This window comes from Pleurodeles waltl, chromosome 2_2 (assembly GCF_031143425.1).
Source record: "Pleurodeles waltl isolate 20211129_DDA chromosome 2_2, aPleWal1.hap1.20221129, whole genome shotgun sequence".
Classification (NCBI taxonomy): domain Eukaryota; kingdom Metazoa; phylum Chordata; class Amphibia; order Caudata; family Salamandridae; genus Pleurodeles; species Pleurodeles waltl.
In genome coordinates this window covers 898,327,290-898,354,450 of record NC_090439.1, presented here as the reverse complement: position 1 = coordinate 898,354,450, position 27,161 = coordinate 898,327,290, and the positions used below count along the sequence as shown (strand labels likewise).

Sequence of the window (27,161 nt, the reverse complement as noted above, 5' to 3'; positions counted from 1 at the left end):
TGAATAGGAATCAAATAAACGCAAAGAAAGTATTTTATAATTACTTTATTATGAAATAGTAAGTAAACAGAAATATGAAAAATTATAAAATACTTTATTCAGTGCGCAACCTGGGCCTGTTTGGCTGAACGGGTAATGGTGAGGGGTCTCTAATTTAGTGCATCGTGCTCCCAAGTGGACAGGAAAACAAGACTGTCCTCGGTTGCTGTTATTGTGCCCCTACCCTTTCTCCTCTCCCAGCTCCCCTATTTCCTTCCCCAGTGCCCTTTTCCCTCTAGGTTCCCGCGTCCCCAGGAGGGACCTTACCTTTGCAAGCCACGACCCTCCTGGGTCGTGGCTGGCTCCTCGGCTGTTCTGCTCCGGCTCTTCTCCGTGGTAGACCTCCTTCTCCTTGTCTCTCGTTACTGCCGCTCTCTCGTCCTCCTCGTCCCGCTCCTCGACTCCAGTTCTTCCTGACTTGACCTCCTTCACTCCTTCGTCTCGTCCTGACCTCGTCGCGCTCTCCCTCTCCGCGTCTTTCGGCTCCGGCCCCTTTTCACCGTTGCTGCCCCGGAAGTCCTCAAGCGTTTCCCTGGAAACAGGGAAACGCGTCATCGACGCCCGGAGCGTTCCCATGGAGACATGGGAACGCGGAACTGACTCATCGGGCTTTCCTGGCGAGAAGCTGGTTGGCGCTGGCGTGGACGTGGTCGTAACGACCCGTTCACAATGTCCTACTGTGATAGGTCCAGGCTGGAGTCTGGACCAATCACAGCCCGGACATCAGAAAAGTGGAGGGTGTCCCCCTGAGGAGCGCCAATCGGCGCCCCTGCTGGCCGAGGGTGGGGTCAAAAACCCCACCCCCCCCATACCCAGGACACAGTCCGGCGCCCACCTAGTGGGCGAAAATGTGACTTTTTTTTTTTTTTTTAAATCTTTCGAATTTTTCAATTTTTTCCACGGCACACCAGGCAACATCTCGCGGCACACTAGTGTGCCGCGGAACAGTGGTTGAAAAACACTGCTCTAGACCAAATTCTGAATTCAGCAAGGGGTAATTTGTGTAGATCCTACAAGGGTTTCCTACAGAAAATAACAGCTGAAATAAAGAAATATTGAAATTGAGGTGAAAAAAATGCCCATTTTTCTTCACGTTTTACTCTGTAACTTTTTCCTGTGATGTCAAATTTTTGAAAGCAATATACTGTTATGTCTGGTAAACTCTTCTGGTTGCTGGGATATAGGGCTTGTAGGTTCATCAAGAACCCTAGGTACCCAGAGCCAATAAATAAGCTGCACCTTACAATGGGTTTTCATTCTATACTTGGTATACAGCAATTCATTTGCTGAAATATAAAGAGTGAAAAATAGGTATCAAGAAAACCTTTGTATTTCCAAAATGAGCACAAGATAGGGTGTTGAGAAGCAGTGATTATTTGCACATCTCTGAATTCTGGGATGCCCATAGTAGCATGTGAATTACAGGGCATTTCTCAAATAGATGTTTTACACACTGTCTTACATTTGGAAGGAAAAAATGTAGAGAAAGACAAGGGGCAATAACACTTGTTTTGCTATTCTGTGTTCCCCCAAGTCTCCCAAGAAAAATGGTCTAATGCTCGCGTCAGGAAACGCAACATGGACACTTCACATTTTTAAATTGAAATCTGACGTGTTTTTTGCAAAGTGCCTAGCTGTAGGTTTTGGCCTCTAGCTCAGCCGGCACCTAAGGAAACCTACCAAACCTGCACCTTTTTAAAAACTATACACCAAGGGGAATCCAAGATGGGGGGCTCTCACCAGGCTCTGTTACCCAGAATCCTTTGCAAACCTCAACATTTGGCCAAAAAACACTTTTCCCTCACATTTCGGTGACAGAAAGTTCTGGAATCTGAGAGGAGCCACAAATGTCCTTCCACCCAGCATTCCCCCAAGTCTCCTGATAAAAATGGTACCTCACTTGTGTGGGTAGGCCGAGCACCCGCGACAGGAATCTGAGAGGAGACATACATTTTCTTCCACCCGCGTTCCCCCAAGTCTCCTGATTAAAATGGTAGCTCAGTTGTGTGGGTTACCCGTATGTGGGGGGGCTGTAACTATAGGTGTAAGTTTTGTGTCAAATGGGCAAATATCCCCGCTAAGCAAATATCTCTTTTTATGTCATTCAAAAGCTCACTGTTGATCTTCCATCCACTCATATATGCGTCCCTTTCTTCACAATTATTTTTAAGTTCTCAGTTTTTTCTGCACAATTCCTCATAAATTTTGCATAAACCTCGATGAGACCCAAGAAAGATCTCAACTCATCTTTGTCAACAGGACGAGGTGCTTTCCATATGGTCTCTATCAGGTCCCTCTTCGGCCTAACCCCTGACGATGACAATGTGTGCCCAAGGCATTACACCTCTTTAATCCTGACTCTATTTTTCTATCTAACACTCTTTTAAGCACCATGTTGTGATATTTTTTTTGTGTTGTATTTATTTATTATTAATTGCACCATATTACACAGTGTACAGAAAATATTCGATTATTCTATGCCATTTCTATTTCTAATCATATTTTCTCTTAGTGTAGGCAACAAGTACAAATATACATTCTGTGATTCATTATCAATATACATGTCTGCTTTCTTTAAACATTATGTATGGGTGACTACATTTTTATATCTCACTTGTCTTCATCCATGTCATTTGCCATAGCCGTGACAGTTTTCGTATAACAATACAAATACAAACAGGAGTTTGTTTGACGGTCCATTATAACAATCTTGTAAAAGAAAAGGAAGAAAAACAAAAAAACAAGAACCCATTCGCTCCATGATGTTCTTGTTATATAACTCTACTATAGTAACAGTCAAGCTCCATACTAGTCAAATGCCCCAGTTGTCATCTCCTCGAGTCTCTCAAGGATGTACTGCTAGTCATTAAGGGATATAAGTCGCAATGTTTCATACTAAGGATGGGGTACGGTCAGGGGTGATAGGAGACCATTAGGAATTCACTGAGAAGTATAAGGAAAAGCCATGGTTAGGGTGGGATGTATGAATGGAAGAAAGAAGAGGGATGGTGGGGGGGGGTCTAGGGTATAGATCAGGAAAGATATAAGAAAGAGAATAATAAAAAAAGACATGGGAGGGATAAGGAAAGAAAAACCATACATGTGAGTTGTATTAATATCTATGATATCCAATAGGTAAAGGAACAATAAGAAAATAACAACGATAATAATAATAATAACCGTAGTAGTAATGATATTGATAATAATAGTGATAGTGATAGTGACCGAGAGGGGGGGCGGTGGTGTAGACTCAAAAGGCAAATCATTATATTGGCTGCGTCGATATGAAGGGAATAGGGCCAGGTTACAGGATGTTATGGGGCAGGAGGGCCGGAGGGCGGTGCGGCGATATGGACGACTGTAATATGTCTCTAAGGATCGGGATATGAATAGGGGTATGGGTTATAGCGAAAGGTCAATGAATAATGGATAATGGGTAGTGGGTTTACTGTGAGTTATGTGGTGGCTTTCTACCGGGGGGGTTAATCTGAGTTCTGGAGGGAAGGTGCGTTAAGTATGGGAGGGTGTGACTGCGTAGGCATGGTATAGGGAATGACATATTCCCACTGCGTGATATATTGTAAAGTTCTTTGGGGGAGATCCAATCCTAGTGTCCCGAGATGAAGGGTGACCAGGTCTGGAGAAACACCTCTGTTCTGTCCTGTAAACTATAAATAAGTCGTTCATGTGTGGCTGCTTGGTACATTGCTACCAACCATTCATCATGGGAGGGAACGGTCGATGCACGCCAATGTCTAAGGACGCATAGTTTGGCTGTTGCTAGCGCGGTGTGTAGGAGCCTACTTTGTGTTTGTGTAATCTTATAGAGTTCTCCCGTATCGTGTAACAATAGGAGAGATGGAGTGAGGAGTGGTGGGAGAGGTAGAACTTCCCGAAGAGTGTTTCCTACTGACCTCCAAAAAGGTTGTATGGCCGTGCAATCGTGTAGGATGTGGAGTAAGTCACAGTGCGTGTGCGGGCATCTCCAGCAGTTTGCATGGGGGAGAAGTCTTGCCGTGTGTAATTTCTGTGGGGTCCAGTACCATTCATGTAGGGTCTTAAAGAGACAGAATTTTAGGCGAGCCTCGCGTGTTCCGCTGTCTCTGGCTTTAATCAGATCTGCCCAGTCCTCCAGGTCGTATTCGGTCTGTAGGCGCGTCTGCCATTTATTCTTGAGGGAAGTCAGGAGTGGAAGGGAGAAAAGATGACGATTCAGCAATGCCTGAAGTCCCAATACCGCTCCTTTCAGTTGACCCCAAGTCTCCAGATAATTTAATATAGGAGAGCGTGGGAGCTGTTGGGGATGGACACCTAGTCTTTGTATAAGACAATGTCTGAGTTGAAGGTAGCGCCGAAAGATTGAATTCCACCTGTAGATCCCTGAATGTTTTCCAGGTCTACCCTGATACAAGTTGGTCCACTCGCATGACACCTTGCTGGCACCAGTCCTTCCAGATAATAGTTTTCCCTCCAATCTGGAACCCTTTGTTGCCCCATAGTGGGGCTCTGTCATGCAGGTGGGGGTCTACTTTAAGGACTCGGTGCACCCTTGCCAGGTTTTCCTCATGGCTCCTATCATAAGGTTAGTGGTTCGGGGGTGCTTTTGGCTCGTATCGTATAATATCTGGAGGGTGTAGGGGGCTCCTGTAAGAGCTCGTTCTACGTCTACCCATAAGGGCGGATTTCTTGCATTCGGGAGTAGGAGGACCATTTGTGAGAGGTGTAATGCTTAAGCATAATGTTCGACCGAGGGAAGGCTTGGTCCGCCGCACTCTCGTTGGGCTAGTAAGGTGGTTCTGGGGAGTCCTGGGCGCATGGATCCCAAAGCAAAGGCGCGGATACAGCGGTCTGTCTCTCGTAACACAGGTAAGGGGCTCTGTAGGGGGATCATACCTAGGACATATAGAAACCTTGGCAAGATCACCATCCGCACCGCTTGTACCCTGCCCCACATAGAGAGGCCCAGTTGACCCCACTTCTCAAAATCCCGTTTCATAGCACTGATCAGTGGATCTATATTGTCTGTTACTACGTTAACCAGCCCTGTATTTACATCAATACCTAGGTATCTTAGTCGGGAGTGTTTCCTTTTGATCGGTAATCCTTGTATGGATGTACTAACTGTGACTGGGGAAAGTGGTAGGGCTTCACTTTTATCCCAATTGATTCGGTATCCTGATATGTGTTCGAATTCCGTTAGAATCTCTCTCAAAGCAGTGATGGAGTTGGGTAGGTCAGTGAGGGTAAGTAGGATGTCGTCCGCGTGTAGGTATATGTCAGAGTTTCCGCCTGGTAGCGGGATTCCTGATATGAGGTTGGAACTACGGATGACCGCTGCCAAAGGTTCCACCGCAAGTAGAAATAGGAGAGGGCACAGCGGACATCCCTGACATGTCCCTCTACGAATCATAAAAGTGTCCGATAGGAAACCCCTACAGTTTACCTGTGCTGTCGGGGAATCATATAAGAGGCGCACTTTATTAATGAAACCGTCTCCTAACCGAAACGTTTTAAGATTTCAAAGAGGTACCACCATTCTATTCGGTCGAATTCTTTCTCGGCATCCAACGAGAGGGCCGAGGCTTCCTCTCGTGTATCACGGGCTGTCCAGATAGCATGAAAGAGTGTGCAGAGGTGATTCCTGGAGGAGCGGCCCAGTACAAAGCCTACTTGGGAGTGATGAATTAGAGAGGGGATACATTTTTTGAGGCGGGTGGCCAGTATTCCCGCTAGTATTTTAATATCTACGTTCAAGAGGGAGATAGGACGATAGATTCCGCTGAGAAGTGGGTCTTTTCCGTGTCTCGGTAAGACTGTGATGGTGGCTTTATTAGACAGAGGGTGTAGAGAGTCCTCCTTCTCTGCCCCTTGGAACGCCTCGTATAAGGCATCCACTGTGTCGGTTCCCGTCCATTTATAGAATTTAGATGTGAACCCATCTTCCCCAGGTGCTTTGTGATATGATAGATTGGCTATTGCCTGTTGTATCTCTACCTTACTAATGCCTCCTTCTAAAAGTGCTCTGCCCTCATCTGTGAGGCGGGGTATTTGTGTCCTCTGCAGGAATGCGTCTAGGCGGGCAGTATCCTCAGATGTTTCTGAGGAGTACAGAGTTTGGTAGTACCGACAGAATTCCTCCGCGATCGCCTGGGGGTGCGTGATGAGCATATTACCTTGGATGCGCAATGCCGGTATGGCTAGTGCTGTTTCTCGTTGACGTAGTTGGGCAGCCAACAGGCGGCCCGCTTTCTCTCCGTGCTCGTAGTGTCGTCCCTTCAGCCTTTGTAGGGCATATTCTGCCTGTGAGGTATAAATGGAATTAAGCTCCATTTTGGCCAGTTCCAGGGAACGGGCGTTGGGGGGGGTAGGTTGTCTTGTGTATTTCTTCATGGCCTCCGTTATTTTATCTTCTAGCGTGCGCTGTTGAGCCCTTCTATGAGTTTTGGAGATGGCTGCATCTCTCATTAGTTGCCCTCTAATAATTGCTTTCGCCGCAACCCAGAGAAGTTGCGGTGAGGTTACTGAGCCCCTGTTATCATTCAGGTATGTGGCAATATGAGCCTTGAGTTGTTCCTTCCCTTTGGGGATCGCTACCTAGGGTTAGGGAGGTGCCAGGGTTTTCTGCTGGGTGTAATCATCCCGAGTTCCAGGGTTATTAATACCGGGGAATGGTCTGATAGTGCAGCCACCAGTATTTCTACTGACTTAATCGATTGTATCATTCTATGATTAAGTAAGAAATAGTCTAGCCGTGATTGAGTCCCGTGGACCGAAGATACAAAGATATCTTCCCTATTGGAGGGGTGAGAGAGGTGCCAGCAGTCTATTAGGTCATGATCTGAGAGTATGTCTTTTAGTACGGCTCTATCTGCATTGTTGCCCGTGTCAAGACCACTTGATCGGTCGAGGATAGCATCTTGGACTATGTTCCAATCCGCCCCAAGAATATATTGTGAGGCACCTATCTGTGTTAGAAGGCGATTAAGAGAGAGTTAAAAGGAGCGCTTAGAGCCGGTAGGGGCGTATATTGAACCTACACATATTGTGGAGGATCCTACCACTAGCTTGGCCAGTACGTAGCGTCCCTCTGGGTCATGCCATGTTTTAATTAATCAGAATTGCAGTGAGCGACGCAGAAGTATTGCCACTCCACATCTCCTTCCCGTTCCCTGTGTACCTTCCAGTATAGGTGGTGTTCCGCTGTATAGTGCTTTTCCCACCCAGTCCCTGCACAGCTTCTCTGATTCCGTCGAGGAGAGATGTGTTTCCTGTAGCAGGGCAATGTCGGCATGTTTGGAGCGGAGATAGGACAGCATCTTTTGTCGTTTAATATAGTGGGTCATGCCGTGCACATTCCAGGACAGGACTGTGAGTGGGGTTGTGGCTCCCAAGGGTGCCAGGTGTGTCATGGTTTATGGTGTATTGGATGTGTTAAGGTCCGTGAGATAGGTCCAAGAAGTGTGTGATGGTAAGCCTGAGAAGCGAGCAATAAAGGTTTATGTTTATTTAGGCCTTGGAAAGGGGTTGGAGAGGGGGGGTGGTGTATAAATAATACTGAGAAGGGTCCCCCCGGTCACAATAAGAGGAATATTAAAGAAAAGGAGAGGAGGAGGATGGAAGGAGGTAAAGTAAGGTGTTTAGAGAAACGAACAGTGATTACTACGTGGGTGTGAGCGGGTATAGGGGTAAGAAGGGAGCGGGACTAGGAACCTCACTAAAACGAGGGAGTAAATAATAATAATAATGAGAGGGTGAATAGAGAAAATATGGAATGGAAATTGGTTGAGGTGAGAAAGCACTCACTACTGCTTAAAGCCTTCTAATCTGTGAGTCTAACCTGTAAGGCCCGCGCGCCGGTAAGGTATTATATCATTGGGACGTAGTGAGGGAGTACATGCTTTGTTCATGGTTTCGTGAGTAAACATTCGGGTCTAAAGGTGGGGGCGGGGGAAAGGAAGGGGCCCAGGGCGGCGAGTCATGGGACATCTTATAATATGTATTCTATGCTTGCTAATTGTTAAGTTATTGTAGAATGTGGAAATTTGCGGTATATTATGATCTATTGTGCTGCGTTCTGTGTGATCGCCCGTGAATACGTCCCGCAGTGCAGTCCCGGAGCCGCCACAAACAGGGGCTGTGTTAATCTTAGTACTCCCTTCATGATGGTTAATATGTGCGTCGGAATTTGCTGTAATGTTCGACGGATGCGCCTTCCATGGTATGCCTTCAATAGAGTTAGGGGCGCAATGCTATCTGTTAAAATCGTCTGTAGGCTCTCCTAGTGGTTAGGGGTGTTGGGGCTCTCCTGGAGGGTGCTATCAGCACTGATGCGCTTGTACTGCTTGGGTTGAGTGTACCAAGTGCTCTGCCCACCCCCTCTTGGAATGGGGAGGGAGGGGGCCGAGGAAGAGACAGTGGTCCGCAGCAGGGTGACCTCCCCTGTAAGTTGCCTGTCTCGTAAATGTATAGTGTTCGAGATGATACGGTGTGGGGGGCGCAATGTGTATCTTCATGTTTGTGTGTGCCCGCCTTAGGGGGGGGCATACAGATGATTTGATTATGACTATGTTGAGGACCCCCCCGGTCAAGGAGGTTGGGGGTGATGCTGTGTGTTACCAAGTGAGTCTGTTTCTATCTATTCCTTGTTTTTGTTCCTATGAGAAATCCCCTCTCTGCCCTCCCTCATCCCCTCCCCCCCAGCCCTACATCGGGATCCGGATGGACCCGACTGCTGTGGTGGGGCTGGCAATCAGTGGATGTGACTTGCCCTATATGTTACATTGCATTAGACAGCATTTAGTGGGTGTGTTTTTGACAGGCCCCCTCCCCCCTCTGGGCAAGCAGCAGATAGAGTGGGTGAGCATGTCACTTAGCTGTCCCAAGGTAGAGGATAGATGATCTAGGAGCAGGTTCGGATCCCAGATTCATCTGTTCCACTGTGGTATTAGTGTTCAACGTGGTGGTCTTCTGATGATGGTTTCAAGGGGGAACGGGATTTGTTTTTGCCCGCATCTTGGGTGTGATCAATCACCTCTTGAAGGATGTGTTCCTGGGCATCTTGTGTCTTTGGGGGTCGTCATACATTAGGCCTCTTTTTTGTGAGGAGGGACGCTGAGGCTGAGGCCATGGAGATGGCGGACTAAGAGCAGTCTCTGCATGTGGCGATGTAGATTCCAGATGTCCGGGGGTGGTGTCCATAGATTGCGAGGTCACGCTGTTCAAGTAAGTGCTGAGGTCCTCGGGGTCAGTGAAGTCTCTGGATGTGCCGTGGTGTGTGATCCACGTATGTGCCAGCTCAAAAAGACCGTACTTGATGTCCAGGGATCTTAGTTGTGGGCGGAGAGCAAGAAATGCCCTTCTTCTATCATTTGTTAACCTCGAGAAGTCTGCTGCCACTCTGATTTCATGTCCATCCAGTGATATCGGTCTTCGTGTTTTGGCTGTGGAGATGACCTGGCGGGCTTGTTCATGGCGCAGGAAACATGCAATGATAGGGCGCGGTTTATTTGCAGACGCTTTGTGTGGGGTACCAATTCTGTGCACCCTCTGGAATTCTGGAGGTGGCGAAAGCTCTATGCCGAAGTGGTCGGCCAGAAGCGAGCTAAGGAAGGTTTTGATATCGGATCCTTCTTTTTGTTCCGGGATACCGAAAAAGCGTACATTGTCTCTACGACTTTGGTCCTCTAGGTCAGTGAGTTTCGTTCTGAGTGACCTTAGTTCCTCTTCCTGATCAGGGATTGCCGCTACATGGTCTTCCACTGCAGATAGACGTTGGTCCAGGTTGGTTACTGTTTCTCTGAAACCTGCTATGTCAGCGTGGATTGAGGAAGAGGCCAGAGTAAGATCTGTTATTTTTAGGTCCATTACCTTCAAGCGCCGTCCAACCGAGGCAATCTCTTGCAGTATACGATCTGTGGCTTCTAGCGAGGGTTGGTCTACTGGGGGTGATGCGTGTCCCTGTGGCGCCGTTTGTGCCGCCATGGTTTTGGGTTGAGCAATGGCTTCCGAGAATAGCAATTGGCGAGAATGTTTACTTGCGGTCTTGTCGTTGGGCATTGCTCTTGTTGAGTGGAGGTCAGATAGGAGATACTTTTTTAAAAAGCACTTGTGAACTTGTATGAGTCTGTTCAGACCTACGGACTGTTTCTTCGTCTGCCGAGGATGGATTAGTCTTTGGGTTATAAGGTCCTTGGGTAAGGTTCCCACTCGGTTCTTTAGCCTGTTGTGACCCACGAGGCTTCAGAGCGTGGTCTGTAGAAGACAACCTAGAATACGCTCAGTTTCCGAGAGTGGTGGGGGGAGGTATGTTCATTGATAGAGGGTTAAAGAGGGATCAGTGAATTTGGGTAAGTTGCAGCGTGCACCAGAGGGGGACATCTCGTCTATGCTTTGTTTTGGATGAGTCCCCTGTATCATTGCCCAGTACGATGGTCTCTTTAGGGACAATTGAGCTAGGAGCCGGGTTGGTTAGTGAAGTGAGTGCTGTTCGGGGTCCTGCTCCCCTCTTGTCTCGTTCTGTTCTCCTCCCTTCTTCCTATTCCGACCTTCCTCTCCCCTCTTTCCTTCTTTGCCATTTCTCATGTGTTTATCCTTTGTTCCTCTCTTTCTCCCTCCATTTCTCTCCGTTGTCCTTTTGCTGTCCCCCCCTTTTCTTCCTTCCCCTTCTCCCCCGCTCTCCCTCTGGGTGCCACTGAGAGTCTTTTTCTTGACTTCTTCTTCCGTGTGCTAGATCAAGGAATCGGGGGGGAGGGGTGTGCCCCTTGTTTGCTGCTGGGGGGTCTTCTTGTTGGGTATTACTGTTTGGGGAATCTCACCTATTTGGCTCTCCGCTTCTGCGTGTTGTTACCAGTCCCCAGCAGGCATGATTCAGTCTCCCACCGCAGGTTGCAGAGGCCGCTTCAAGCTTTGCCGCCTCGCTGCTTCTCAGGTTCGTTGTTTTTGTTTGTTTTCAGGGGGTTCCATAGTCCTCATGGTACAGCGCTTCCTTGCCAATGCGCCGTCGTTCCGCCGCAGTCGTTTTCAGGCCCTGGCGCCATAGCGTTTCATCGCTACGGGGTCTGCCCACCCCCTCCATCTTAGTAGCACCTCTTGCTGTGGGTTTAGAGACAGTATTGTGTCTGGAACTGCGACGCCTACGTTCCATCACAGGGGCTGTGACACTGCTGAGGTTATAGAGCTCCTCACTATCCCCACCACCCAGTTCACTGCTTGTAGCATTCCGGGCTGTCTGCATTGTCTCCAATACATTGGTGACTTGCACCAATCCTCATGCAACGTCCCGACTGCAATGTGCCATTTCCACTTGCATGCCCACAGCATGTCGTGACACCAAAGCAGTTGTGGTAGTGAGCCGATTGACAGATCTGCTGAACCCAACCAACCTGCTCATCAGTTGGTGATGGCGCCTATGGTGGGTGACATGCCCCTCCTGCATTACATTGCAGAGTTCCCTAATGGCATTTGTCATCTCCCTTACGTGTTCTGCTGTAGCTTGCTGTCCCTCATGCAGCTTGTACCTATTGTTTTGAGAAAAACCAACTGCCTGTGCATTGATCCCATGTTGTGATCGATAGACACCAACTGCCTGTGCATTGATCTTATGTGTTTACATTGCAGGCGCTGCACCTTCAACATGGATGCCTCAAGGCCACCAAACAGTGATGGGCCCTCACCTTGTTCTGTGCACTGTCTGCCTTCTTCTCGACACCTCCTAAGGGGAGTAGACTGACGCTGGAGCAGGGACTGCTGTCTGTCGGTGCTTCTAACCTCTGGAGGTGGTAGGGGTAGTTCTTCCTGCAATTCATCGGAGTCCATGGTAAACTCAGGGAGGGGTAGCACTCTTGCCCTACGTCTAGTTGGTATTTGTACGATGGACTCACTGGTGTTTGAATCGGGCTGAGGCTGACTTTCGTCATTCCCCCCTTTTCCAATTTCTGCTGCATTAGGGCCCGGAACATCTGCAACAACAATGTGCAGCATGTCATTCATGAGCTTCACCTTGGATTTGTAATCTCACAGTTACTTTCATGATAAACATTTCCCCTGGCATAGTGTCTCCAATTGTCTGTTGTGTTATTTCTCTGTTTGGTTTTACACTATCTTGCTATTTATATAGTAGATCCACTTTTGGGGTATGGACTACCATTCCCATAAGGCATTGTTCTGTTGAATGGAATATGTGGCATGGACTACTTATCACTGTGCGCATTGCCATTGTAATTTTCTAAGGGGCATTTGTACATGCACATATGGTGATTCAAATCATTACTGCCCTTACATTTGCTGGTGCCGGGTGTGCCTTAGGTGTCGATGTCAGTGACACCACTAACTGCTTCAGGCAGCAGTGTTGACTCCACCATGTCTTCCATGGGGGTGGACGGTGTCTGGGTGGTTGGTCCTCCTCCAGTTCTCCTTGCCTCCTTCAGCCTGCTTGCTACCCTCTCTTTGGCACGTGATCGCAAGTCATACCAGCGCTTGCGTATCTCCTCGATTGAACGCTGCGCAACACTCACTGCGCATTTTTTGGTCTGGATGTCAGTCCACATTTTCCTCTTGTCACTTTCTGGGACCTGTAGTGAGTGTTTGCCAAATAACAGGTCATGGTTCTTGACCACCTCTTCTGTGAGCACCTCAAATTCCTGATCACTGAATTTCAGTTCACGGTTTCTCTCTCCCTTGTCCTTCCCATTCCCATCAGTGGCCATATTTTTTCTGGTTCTGACTGACTCTCCTGAGTGCGTCCCTGGTGCTGTGCTCGGTCTCTCTTCCTGCTCCTGTGGCTCAGGCTTCTGGAAATAGCATGCCCTGACTCACTTCCTGGGTGTGATGTCATAAAGCTGCTCCAGAATACAAAATTCGCAATTTGCGATTTCCACATTCCGATTCACTATTTTACCGAATCGTTAGTTGGTACTCGCTATTTGCGAATGTGAATTTTAAGAAATCGCAAACATTTCTGCAATGGTGTTGTTACATCACATTTTGCAAATCCCAGTTAGCGATTGGGTAAAAATCGCTATTTCATATTCGCAAATGCGGACCTTGATACATCTGGCCCTATATATATTTTATCTTCCAGATACCCTCCAGGACTAATATCCTTTGGAAGTAGCCACACTTCAGGCCAATGCAATTCAATAAACTTTTAGGTAGAATCGTAAATAAGGATACAGAATCTACCGTTATCTGGACTTTTTTCCCCTTTTACTACAAACATGGGTTTTGGTCTGTTTCGACTCCCACTCTCCCTTTGGCCATCTGACAGGCATAGAATTCTGTCCTCCATTAAGTGTTTCTCCTCTCCATCTTCCTCGAATGCTGCTGTCTTTGACTGGTTATCCAATTTACACATTCGTGCAAAATGTCCTTTTCACCCACATCGTCTACAATCTTTGCCTATTGCAAAACAAATCTTAAATTCAGACGTGGGATAATTACTTCCACATCTTGTGCAAATTCTCTCAGTATCTGCATTATAATTGTTCCCCTCCTTGTAGACCACATTTTTCTTTTGTGCTTGTGACATAACTTTTGGTTGCCCTAACTGATTGTTTTCTGTCTCGATCCACATACAACACATTACTGTCACCCACTTTCCTTTCCAGCTTCTTCATACATTGCTCAGAATGTTTTACCACTTTAGCTATTTCTATAGCATCTTGTAATGATGGATTATTTGCAGCCCATAGTCTCTCTTGCATCTTTTTGTTCTTGCATTGAACAATCAACTGGTCCCGTATCATCTCATCCCTCTTACTTCCAAAAGATATTGTAGCGATACTTTCCTCAGTCTTGTCACAAAGTGGTCCATAGTCTTATCACTTTTCTGCGGTTGAGTGTAAAAATATATCTACACATTACCACATTAATATCTTTAACAAAATGTTTCTCCAATCTCACCTTAGCTTCAAGATAAGCTTCCACTACTGGTTGACCGTTGTCACCAATCACTACTGGTAAGTATTTAGAGAGATGTTATCCTTCTTTAACTACTGTACTCAACAGCAACGCTTTTTTCCTAGCCGGGCGAAATTCCCTCCCAGCTAAAGCCTCTAAATAATCTTTTTACATTTCTACCCATTCTTCCCATTCAATTTGAAAGGTTCCAGGTTGGTCCAAAAATACTGGTGGTGGAATTATAGCTGCTTCCATGATCTCAAAGCTGTTACTACTAATGTATTACCTTTAGTGTCTGTCCATGGTTTTTGCTATATCTCCTTGTGGTTTGCCTATGGCCGTGTTGTCACTGAGTAACAGCCACTTCTCTTTGTGGTGTGCCTATCACCGTGTCATCACCAATTAATAGGCACTTCGCCTTGTGGTGTGCCTATCACTGTGTTATCACCAAATGACAGGCTTGCCTCATCACTTTGCATGTGCAAATATCATGCTGTACATATAATTCCATACAATCCTTCCCAACCAGTTAAGATGTCCCCCACAACGTCACTATGTGTGAGTTTCTGCAGGAATTAGAGCTTTTTTGATTTGTCCCAACAAGTTAAGATGACCGCCACAACGTGGCTATATGTGGGTTTCTTCAGGAATTAGAGCTTGTTCACTCCCATAATTCCTTGCTTCAAGGAAACGTTTATGGCTTGTGCAAGCAATTCTACTCGCTGCCCGTTATCTGCTTGTGCCAGCCATTAACAAAAATAATTGGTTTACACACGTAAATTCATACAAATATTGTATCCTAAATGTATATGTATATATTACTTGCCTTGTTATCGTGGGTGTTTCTCTGTAAGGTTTCTTTCTTTGTGATGTGGTTCCTCACACTGACTGCCACTGCACCAAGGACAGTCACGACGGCCAGAGATCGTCGCCAATGTAATAAATCGATGCTATGCTCTGTTGCAAATATTACATATAAAGGTTTATTAACAAGTCGGTGCTCCCTCTCCAGCCAGCTGTAGACCTCAACTTACTGTTAAGAGAACGCTGCAGCCTCCAAGAACATAGAACATAGAACACTACATAAGATTCACATTACAATAACGAAGACCCCTCATGACGTGTATCCCCTTTATTGTGGAAGACATGACTTGGGTGCCTTCTGCACCATCATAGTAAGACCTGAAAATCAAGAAATATATTTTGTTTAGCAAAAAGTGGTAGCAAAAGGTTGACATTGCAAGATATAAATATAAGTAGAGTAATACTAATCATACAAACAGTTATAAAAATGATCACATTATTCGATTAATACAACATACATTTTGAATGCAAAGACATAATTGAAGGGGAGACAGTTCATGTAAAAAAAGTTCAAATGGAACAACCAGTCAGCATTAAACCCGTTATGGTATACTGGAGGTTTATAGCCAATAAAAAGTCATTTATTTTTCAGATTACGGTAAAATGTGCACGTGGGATCACTGATTAGTTGCTATATTATTTTAATCCCAGAATGCAGGGACAGTTGCTGCTGATTCGACTGAGCAAATCACTACAATTTAAATGCTTGCATAAACCAGTTTCATTGCTGTTGTGAAAGGCGCCTGTCACATGTTTTTGTCCCTCTGCATTAGCTGTTTAAGCTGTATCTTAAACCTGTAATGCAAGAAGCACGGATGTTATTGCCACAAAGGGCATTCAAATATCTTTTGGATTTAGAATCAAGGAGAGTTGCCATACCTGCCACATTATTTTGTAATGTTTTATTTTTTAATGCAACTAGTAAATTATTTTTTTATTCTGGAATTTTTAAAAGTGTTTTAAATCTGTGATCGTATGGCTTCTTTTGTTTCTGTTCTCAGGCATGCTATATACATGTGGTTGTTAGTTATGGTGTTTTGTACGAGAAACCTAATAGATAATGTTTTCATAAATAAAAGCTGTGTAGCCAAAGTACACTTTGAGTATCAAAAATATCACGTTTCATTATCTCAAAATATAATTATAACCAACAACTGTAATGTAAACAGTCTCAAATGTTGCATATTTTAAGTATTTTGAATATTTTTTAGATTTTTTCCTTTCTTTCACTATTCGGCGAGTCTCTTGCTTTTGTTTAATGTGCACAATTGCTTGTACCTATATTGTGTTATCGTCTTTCACACAAACAGATTGGAATGCATCTGACGCACTGGTTAGGGTTTCCTGATTCACTATACCAAACACTGGTAATGCCAATTCTAAACACTTTATTAACAACCTACCAGCCATAAACTGTGCAGTGGTCACCACTCACTGGGTGTCAACCACACCTTGTATAGAAAGCAGTGGTGTCAAGCAGTTTTGGAAGTGATGTCAGTGTGTGTGTATGCACCCAATTAGAAGTCTGTGCCCCTAGGTACATGCCCCAAATAATCGCTGTCAGTTTTTTAGGGTGAGCAAAATCATTTTCATGATATGCACTCCATGCAAATTAATGCAGTCCTACCAACCGATCTCTGTTTGAATTAAAGGGCTGTGGAGAAGGAAGAAAAATTAGATGGATTACATTGGCCTTATGGTGGCCTTATTTATCCAAGGTTTCTAAGGAGAAGCCACCTGCCTCAACATCTAGCAACCTGTGACACCGAACTATCGGTCTCCAAATCAAAACAAAATGTGCAATATTGTATCACATTCCATCTGCCTTTGCAACCTGCAAACAAATTGTACCTAATGCGGACCTGAGTCTGTATGACCAAGCCCAAGCCTTTGTCACTTTAGCAGACTAAGGGCCGATTTATATCTTAACGGTAAGTTTACTCCATGGCAACTATGATGGAATATGCCACCACCAAGATAATGGTCTGCTTGCCTGCAGACCACAGGTTTGGCTATGGCGGTGACTTCTCCATCTTTGCCATAGTTAAACCTGTAAAAAGGTTGGGCGGACATATAGCCATTTCCCCAATGGCCCTTACTCCGTCCGGCCATCTGATAAATGTCAATGGCCCTCATTATGAACATGGCGGTTCGGCCCGCCATGCCAGCATGGTGGGCTGAACCGTCACATAATGAACAGGTTGACGGCCGCCAGCAGCAGCCGTGTCTGGCGGCGGGATGAAACACCATCCTCCAGGGTAGCTGTGCTACCCTGTGGATAATGTTTCATATGCCGCCGGCCTTTTCCTGGCGGGAAAAGGCTGGCAGAGGGGGTGCCCCTGCACTGCCCATGCACTTTGCATGGGCAGTGCAGGGGCCCCCGTGCAGGCCCCCGTCGCACATGTTACTGCCCAATTTACAGGCAGTAACATGCACGACGGGTGCTGCTGCACCCACCGCACACCAACATTGGCGGCGGCTCCTATTGGAGCCGCCCTCAATGTTATGGCTGTGTTCCCCGCCAGGCCGGCAGGCGGAAACACTGTCTCCGCCCGCCGGCCTGGCGGGGAAAACATTATCCGGCCAGCGGGTTTTCCAGGGGGCTGGCGGTCGATGAGAAGACTGCCAGCCTGAACACGGCTGGAAATCCCGCTGTGTTCAAAATGAGGGCCAGTATGTCTGCCCACTCAATTAGGATGGGTGTACATATTGCCAATTTTACTGCCCCTCACAGCCAAGCAAATCCTGGTGGAATAAAGCCCCTCTTGCCATGGGAGATGACTCCTACGGTGAGGGGGAGCAACTTAATATTATTTTCAAAAATAAATTTCTCTTTCAGAAAATACAAAAGAAAACTCTTTGGTGCAGGGCTCCGTCATGTAGCCAGAGCCCTGCTCAAAAAGCAAAGAGCATTGACAGGAACTGCTGTGACTGCTTTATAACTGACCTCCAGCTTGGCAGTCCTTTATAAATTTGGTAGGCGTTTCCTCCACCTGGAGGGTGGAGTAATCTACTCTGTACCCCTGGCGGAATAACAGGCCGTTTGCTGAAATATAAATCGGGCCCTTAGTGTCATATGCTAAATCTATGTTTCAAAGGTTCTCTTGTGTACTGATTTGAAACCTCTAAAATGTGTTGACACAATTGTGAATTAAAGATTAGTGCAGATTTATTCTAGACCTAATCCAGATCCATTGAGTTTGCAAGTGGTAGATAAGCCGCTTATTAAAAAACAACATTGGTGAATGAGGAGTCGACTTTTGCAGCTACTATGAGCCATCAGATTCAACCGTTGTAGAGACACAACTTAATATTTGACTATTTCAAATGATGTGGGTAAGTTTGTAATTTTAAAGCTTTTCAAAATAATTGTAAAGCTCAAAATCTTTATTTTGCCTGTCTGGGACTTAACATTTCCTTCCAGACACTGGTTCAAATAAATAGAAATAAAACCTAAGAAGCAATGACAAAGTAATTGAATTTTATTCTGCAGTTAGACTTCTGTCAAGCGCTGCAGAAAGAAGGGTAAACTGCCCAAATAGGCTCACAAAGCTCATTCATTGTGTAAACCCCCGCCCTGCTCTCCAAAACACAATAGTTGCAACAATTGTTTCTCTTCCAGTTCGGATAATGAGATCTGTTTAAACAGATGAGAGAACCAGGAGTGATGATTCCCACTACTCCAGGGAAGGACAAACACAAGAAGAAGAAAGAAATCGATTGAATAAGAAGCAAGCAAATGATATTGACAAGAAAGCCAACCAATAATAAGAAATAGACTGTTCGCAGGTTCATTATATGCACTCTTTTAATATTGTAGAGACAATAGGTCTTCAACAACAGCCAGCTAAGACTTGCAGTAGAAGATACCTAAAAAATAGTTTTTGATAACAGTGGAATATACATATAATAAATATGAATGTGTAATAATAATTCTGTTTTTTAACAATTCAAGCGTGCATAGCTTTGTGCAACAACGTTAAGGAGGATAGGGACAGTCTTAGACCAGCAGTCCTGATTTTAGCAGAAAGAGTAAATATAAAATCCTAGAAATAAGGACATAAAAGATATGCTTCTGAATGCGTTTGTTTGCAAGCACTGCTTTTGCTGAACCCCATGGGTGGGATAAAGGCCCTCCCTTTCTACTCTATAATTTAGCCTTTTGGTGCAGAACAAGCCTGTCTCAATTTTACTCCACAGAATGTGTTTTAGAGACCTGCCTGAGATGGATCAGGGCATTACACATATCTCGACAGTCTTATTTGGTATTGAATGGCTAAATGCATTACAGCTGACTTATTTATATATTGGTTATCATCAAGGGAGCCAGCCTGTTTACTTTCTTTGAGTGCAACCTTAGAACTAAGTAATAAACACCAGAGGAGAGCGTTTCTAGTGTAGAAGTTGCAGCACTGAATCTTCCGCTATTAAATGTGTACATGTTTTTATTGTTAAATGTACCTGAATGGTAAATTGCGGAAAATAAACATATGTACAGTAAAGAAAGTCATTGGTAAAGCCAGGAGTTCTGCCCTGTAACTGAATGGACCTACACGAATCCATTCACACAGTCACTCATCTGTCCATCCTTTATCATCCATGAACTGAGTTGCTCATCATTTTCATTGAGAATATATCTGATGACACACTGTATGCTTATTTAACAAAGGACCAGTCCACTCGTGAAAGAGCGCTGCTCCAATTGTTCCTGAGCAGCATCTTAGTATTTCACATGTGAGATTTGAAGGATTGTTTTCCTCGATGAGTCTGCTCAAAGATCAGGTTGAGTATTAATAACTAAGGCTGTCTATTTATCTACGTCATCTAACCAATCCGTCTTCCTGGCCAATCACTCACCTGGTACAATGTTAGCTATCAGCCCACACAGACAACCCCACCCCCCCTCAATTGCTAGGGCATATCCTTCTCGGACTGGGCCTCGCACCACTGAACCATCATGAAGGCATCAGCAAGACATGGCACCGGGCTCACACTCACCATACTGATTACAGCAATGCAAGCATTCCAGTCACTGCATCCAACCACTCACTCTGCAGACAGAGACCCCTACACACCTAATATATTTCAGAGCAGAGAGTGTTTCATCAGGTAGTCTGTAGTATGGGTGTAAATCACAACATATCACCATTATGAAGTCTACATTTATGTATTTAATGCAGTTTATACAGAGCAGCGCCAACTAGCCCCATTTGGGTATGGAGCACTTTCCATCATTTAAATAAATATGTATGATAAATATATATTCCAAGAGTTGTCCCTTGCGTGCTCGGCTTCGTTGTGCGACCAACAAGAGATATATTTTAGGACAACATATGGCATTATTAGTTGTCTGCATGTTTACATTTACCCTTTCTTCATGTATTTCATGTAGCATAGGCATTGTTATAAGAGGGCATACTACTAGTAACAGAATCCAGACAGTAGGAGGGCATACTATTATTAAGAGGCATACTACTAGTAAGAGGACATACTATTATTAAGAGGTCATACTATTAGTAAGAGGGCATACTATTATTAAGAGGCATACTACTAGTAAGAGGGCATACTATTATTAGAAGGCATACTACTAGTAAAAGGGCATACTATTAGTAAAAGGGCATATTACTAGTAAGAGGGCATACTTCTAGTAACAGCATACATTTTGTAAGAGGGCCTACTACTAGTAAGAGGACATTCTATTATTAAGAGACATACTACTAGTAAGAGGGCATACTATTATTAAGAGGCATACTACTAGTAAGAGGGCATACTATTATTAGAAGGCATACTACTAGTAAAAGGGCATACTATTAGTAAAAGGGCATATTACTAGTAAGAGGGCATACTATCAATAAGAGGGCATGCTATTATTAAGAGGGCATGCTATTAGTAAGAAGGCAGAATATTAATAAGAGGGCATAATGTTAGTCGGAGGGCATAAAACTAGTTAGAGCGCATACTACTAGTAAGAGGGCATATTACTAGTAAAAAGGCATGCTATTAGTAAGACTGCATACTACTAGTAAGATGGTATACTCTTAGTAAGAGGGCATATTACTAGTAAAAGAGCATCCTATTAGTAAGACTGTATACTACTAGTGAGACGGTATACTCTTAGTAAGAGAGCATCCTATTAGTAAGATGGCATATTACAGATAAGAAGGCATACTACTAGTAAGAGGGCATATTAATAGTAAGAGGGCATTTTACTAGTAAGAGGGCATCCTATCAGTAAAAGGGCAGACTACTAGTAAGCGGTCATACTACTAATGAAAGGGATACTACTAGTGAGAGGGTATACTATTATTAAGAGAGCATACTGCTAGTAAGAGGTCTAACTATTAGTAAGAGGGCATATTACTAGTAAGAGGGCATACTATTAGTAAGAGAGCATACCACTAGTAAGACGTATACTCTCAGTAAGAGGGCATATTAGTAGTAAGAGGGCATCGTATTAGTAAGAGGGCATGTTACTAGTAAGATTGCAGACTATTAGTAAGAGTGCATATTACTAGTCAGGGGGCATGCTGCTAGTAGGAGAGCATAGTACTAGTAAGAGCTTTTAAAATGAGCCATTTCCTATATCATTGGTCTGCATAAGAAGAATCCTGCTTTGTGTACATACACAAACACCAGTTTTGAAACAAGAGCTTGAGAAGAGAAGGGTCTTTGGTGATATGTGAACTAAACCGGGGATCAGGTTACATTGTGATGTCAAAGCCAGAGAGCTTTTTGATATGTTCATGTTATTTTTGACAGAAAGAAGTATGATCCGTGAAAGTCTTAATGACAATCTCTGCACCCATTCCTGCAAATCCGAACTTTAGCCTAGTTACACGTCGGAAAAGAAGATTGCACTGCTGAATAATGTCCGTGAATCAACACATAAGAGGCACAATGTTGACTGATTCATAAAGTGTAATATATATGTATTATAACAAAGAATAGGATGCCTCATTCTTGTTAACAACGTGCAACTCTTCTGTTCTTGAAGGCTGCCCTGGCTGGAGGCACCACGATGATAATGGACTTTGCAATTCCTCAAAAAGGACAGTCCCTGATTGAGGCCTATAAAACCTGGAGAGGCTGGGCTGACCCGAAGGTCTGTTGTGACTACGCGCTTCATGTGGCGGTTACATGGTGGAGTGACCAGGTACGAATAACAGGGCGACTAATGCATTTCTTTCTATTTAGGCATTTCATGCATGTTAAAACATGTTTGTACCACAGAGACTGGATTTATTAAAGTCGCAATGGAACTCCAAAGTTTGCAATATGACTCTGAATAAAAGATCTTGTGCAGATTTAGACCATATTATATTGTATAATACCCAGTTGTGTCTTAAATTGAACATCGTGATCTGAAAGTCCTTGGCCAGTCCGCACGTTCCACTTATCGGTAATCCTACACCGAATGATCATCTGTGGTGCTGTACTTTAGAATTCCTCTCCACAGCTTCTCAGCTTCATATTCATTTTTTGTGTCGTCTATGCTTCCCCATTTCAGTTTTTGGGTTCAAAAGGTGATGCAGAAAAGTTACACAGTCTTGTTAATTAAACTTTAGATTTTGTTCATGAGCTCTGGGTTCTGTAGTAAGTGCTTATTTTGAGGTGGGGTTTCCCAGGGCTCAACACCAGAAAGAAAGTACTAGGGCATAATCAATGTTTTTCGCTGTGGCAGATATTTTTTCATTTTTTCATGAAAGAACCACTCCTGGAGTAGCATTGGTAGTTGTGAGAGACACACACACACAGGGATTTCTGTTTCAATTAAGAAGCCCTCTAAGCCCCACAACACACCCAAAGAAAGGACTTGTCTAGCCATGTTTAAGATTAGGTTTGGAACCCCATCAAAACTAATAGGAGCTCTAAAGTAGCCCTATGACAGGCAAGTAAACTGCCCAGTCCTGTTTATTCATTTAGTTCCGGTACTTGTAGTTTGTTATGGGCTATATATGCCGAATTTAAAATTTCACAGTAAAAAACAAAAGTAGCGCTAGATAATCTAAACAACTCACGATCAATCCATCTCTCCATAAATGTGGAACACTGCTTATCTGAAACAAATAGAAAATGCAATATATGTATGTTTCAGCAGTGGTGCTGGTATACTCGTGTAAATATATATATATATATATATACACATCCATACAGATAGAAATATATAATGTGCGATGGAATTTTGGAATTGTATCTTTTATAGCTTCAGCCGTGTAAGATTGTATTTGCACCAGCGCAAAAAATAAATAAAAATCTCCTGAAAAACGCTTCAACCGTAATAGAAGTTACACAATCAAAAAGAAATATACCTAAGCAATATCCAATCAGCCCCATTTAGCATGTGTACTTAAAACTACTATATAATAGTGTAAATGTGTACATTCCAGTTCACACTTTTCCACGATTTGTACTGAAAATAAATATTCATTACCATTAATAATGTCAATGAATTTCACAAACGTTTTAAAAATTGTTATTTCGAGTTTTAGAGGATGCCAAAAGAACATAACAATATATAATAAGTAAGGGCCAGATGTACCAAAGGATTTTACCCATTCTGTGTCTATGGGAAAATGCTTCAGTACATATGGCCCTAAATTCCTACGAGTATTTCCTTCTGTTTACTTTGGTGTGATTCGATTCTGCTTGACTTTAATTAAAAAAAATGAAAATGGATCAATCCTAAAAAAAAAGTTTAAAATATAAAGTACAACAGTATAGCGAGTAGAAATGAAGAAGCAGTTTTCAGAGCATCTTGGGTATAGTCACCCACTCAGGAGGAAGCCGTCCTTACTTTTTCAATAGTTATATGAATCTACGGGGTTGACAGTTCGAGATAAAAAAGTGACAGACCGACATTTCGAAAATAAAAGTGAGACCATAATTTCGAATTGTAAGAAAATATTCATCATGGTGTGCCACCATCCTCCAAAATGTCTATACAGATTGCTGGTTTCTGGATCAAACATTACGTGTTTGCATGGTGGCCAGTTCAGTGGTCAAATGTAGGTAATTTCTTTAAGACCCGATTTAACATTGTGGCTCCAATAGCTATATTGCAGTCAACACTAAGATCTTCATTTAAGGATGGCATGGCCGTAAGTCAGAGTTTTATATGTTGCTATTCATTTACTGGTTGTTCAGTACATGTATTCTGTACCAGTCATACACATTTACCACTGAATATGCATAACCACACAAAAAGATTCCTTGAGGTAATAAGCAAGTAATATGAAGTCAAACACATGCCACAGCTTGCCTGAAACAATTAATCACCCATCTGCCAAAGTAAAAACTGCTAGGAGAGAGATCACTCCATAGAGAAAAAAACTCCCCCCTTTTAAATCTACCCCCGTAACTTCAGGGTTAAATAAACCTTCCTAAGAATCTATAGATGGCATAAACCAATTGATTCCCGGATGCTTTTGGCGCTAGAGAACTGACTCACTGTGAATTGTCAATGTTGCCTCTCCCAACACTTGTCAGTTCTTTGAAGATGCTGTGGCGTGTAGTAACCAGGTTTAAAGAGTTATTGGCAAGGATTATTAGTTATAGAGTTTTCGCTTTCCTCTACAACAATAAAACCTGTCTATTGCAATTGGGTTCCACCCATTCAGTACACTTGGATTTTTTGGTTCACCTCCTTTTGGACTTTTTAATGTGTGTGACTTTCACTACATGTGCCTTATAAACTGTAATCACATGGCAAATGGACTGCACGTGTTTACCACCAGTGACTGCCTTTTAAGACAAGGTTGCTGCAATGCAGCATGAGCAAGGGGCACTTGGCTGGTTATACATAAACACATGTACACACGTGTACACGTGCAGGCTGTGCATAGGAGGCTACTCTAGCCAGGAGCACTGGGTACTCTATTGAATTAGATATTGACCTGGGGTAGGCCTTATAATGTTAATGTAATTTAATAGAGGAAGTCAGTGTGATTTACAGTAGCATATCAAATTGGTGTGTACGCTGTGTAGGTAAATCAATTCTACAGGTTCCCCAAAGATATCTGTACAAATTCTGAGCCATCCAGAATTGTCATATTTTTATGGCTCAACTCAGGATCAGAGCCCTCCTGACACCCTGCTGTGCCCAGTTAATTGCATTTCTCTCCAGCAGCAGGAACAAAGGCCTCCCCACACAAAGGTAGCAATTAACAGTGCTTCACTCAGCTCCTGAGGAGGAAAAGTGTGGGGTGGAATGATCTGCATCAATCAATCAACTGTAACATTGTACCTGGGATGGGCCTGCCCAAGCCCACTGAACAAAGGAGGGAGACCAGACATCTGAAGCCACCACAGTAGGGGGCTCCCCATTGGATGTGACTAGTAACTCTTGGATAATACCATTTTAACTGACCCAGCATGCTGTGCAGGAGGATTGAGACAGGGGTGGGAAAGTGATCCAGACAGCAAAGTTGCCAGCTTCCCCGGCTGTACACAGAGGTACAGGGCATGCTAGAGCCAGCGAGGCAGCCAGGGGTGGGTTCCCAGAACTGCCTTTAACCGGTTCCGTGCCTTGGACGAGATGATCTCGTCCAAGGCTACAGTTCCCCTGTGCCTTGGACGAGATCATCTCGTCCATGGCACAGGGGAACTTGGGGGCGCGCTAGCACGCCCCCCGTGCACCCCCCTTCCCCCCCAAGTCGGGATGGAAGGGGAAGACCTTCCCCTTCCACCCCGACCCCCCCCCACCCCCCCTGTGACGTCAGCGCGCGAGAGCGCGCTGATTTGTCACAGGGGCCTCCCTAGTCGCGCTGGAAGCTCTGCTTCCAGCGCGATTGAAAAAGCAAATGCAAAAGCATTTCTTTTTCAATCACTTGGGAGGCCCGGAGGGGCTTCAAAGGGAAGGAAAAGTATTTCCTTCCCTTTGAAGTCCCTCCAAGGGTTTCAAAAGCCGGATTGCTTGCAATCCGGCTTTTGAAACCCCACTAGACACCAGGGTTTTTTTTTTTTTTAATTGAAACTGACAAAAGGGAGCGATCCCTTGGGCAAGGGTCGCTCCCAGGGGGGGCATTTTTTTGAGAAGGCCTTTTCTGCCCCCCCTGGGGGCAGAAACCTCTAGGCACCAGGGACCATTTCTTTTTTTTTTTTTTTTTTATGTTTCATTTCTTTTTTTTTTTGGTGGGGAGCGACCCCTTAGGCAAGGGTCGCTCCCCTTGGGGGAAAATTATATTTTGGCCATTTCTGCCCCCCTTGGGGGCAGATTGGCCTATTTTGATGAGGCCAATCTGCCCCCAAGGGGGGTAGAAACCACTAGACACCAGGGATTTTTTTTTTTTTTTATTGTTATTGACAAAAGGGAGCGACCCCTTGGGCAAGGGTCGCTCCCAGGGGGGGCATATTTTCTGGAAGGCCTTTTCTGCCCCCAGGGGGGGCAGAAACCTCTAAGCACCAGGGACCATTTTTTTTTATTTATTTTTTATGTTTCATTTTTTTTTTTTTTTTGGTGGGGAGCGACCCCTTAGGCAAGGGTCGCTCCCCTTGGGGGAAAATTATATTTTGGCCATTTCTGCCCCCCTTGGGGGCAGATTGGCCTATTTTGATGAGGCCAATCTGCCCCCAAGGGGAGTAGAAACCACTAGACACCAGGGAGTTTTTTCTTTGCGTGAATTTCACGCAAAGGGAGTGACCCCTTAGGCAAGGGTCGCTCCCTGGGGGGGAGGGCAATTTATTTTAGGCCATTACTGCCCCCGGGGGGGGCAGAACCCTCTAGGCGCCAGGGCAATTTTTTTTTTTGTGTTTTCTTTTTTCGTTGTTTCTTTTTTTAGAGATGGGGAGCGACCCATCAGGCAAGGGTCGCTCCACTGGGGGGCAAATTGTATTTAGGCCATTTCTGCCCCCCTTGGGGCAGATTGGCCGATTTTAGGTCAATCTGCCCCCAAGGGGGCAGAAACCACTAGGCCCCTGGGATTTGTTTTTTGGCGCCAATGTCACGCAGGGGGAGCGACCCCGTAGGCAAGTGTCGCTCCCGGGGGCGGGGGCTGGGGGGGGCAAATTTATTTTAGGCCATTTCTAGCCCCCCTGGGGGCAGTTCGGCCTATTATTAGGCCAAACTGCCCCCAGGGGGGGGGCAGAACCCTCAGGGCACCAGGGCAAATTTTTTTGTTGTGTTTTTTTTTTTGTTTGTTTGTTTTTTTCAAGATGGGGAGCGACCCATCAGGCAAGGGTCGCTCCCCTGGGGGGCAAATTGTATTTAGGCCATTTCTGCCCCCCTTGGGGCAGATTGGCCGATTTTAGGTCAATCTGCCCCCAAGGGGGCAGAAACCACTAGACACCTGGGATTTGTTTTTTGGCGCCAATGTCACGCAGGGGGAGCGACCCCGTAGGCAAGGGTCGCTCCCGGGGGCGGGGGT

The 27,161-nt window shown here is 44.8% G+C and overlaps 1 protein-coding gene across 2 annotated transcripts in view; it reads left to right on the top strand.

Annotated features, from left to right (window-relative positions):
- DPYS (dihydropyrimidinase) overlaps window positions 1-27,161 on the top strand; it is a 417,549-nt gene that overhangs the window by 188,466 nt on the left and 201,922 nt on the right. For both annotated transcript variants that reach the window (XM_069220604.1, XM_069220603.1), the window contains exon 2: window positions 21,794-21,952. In XM_069220604.1, the coding sequence (XP_069076705.1) occupies window positions 21,794-21,952 (159 nt within the window). The remainder of the gene's footprint in view (window positions 1-21,793; window positions 21,953-27,161) is intronic.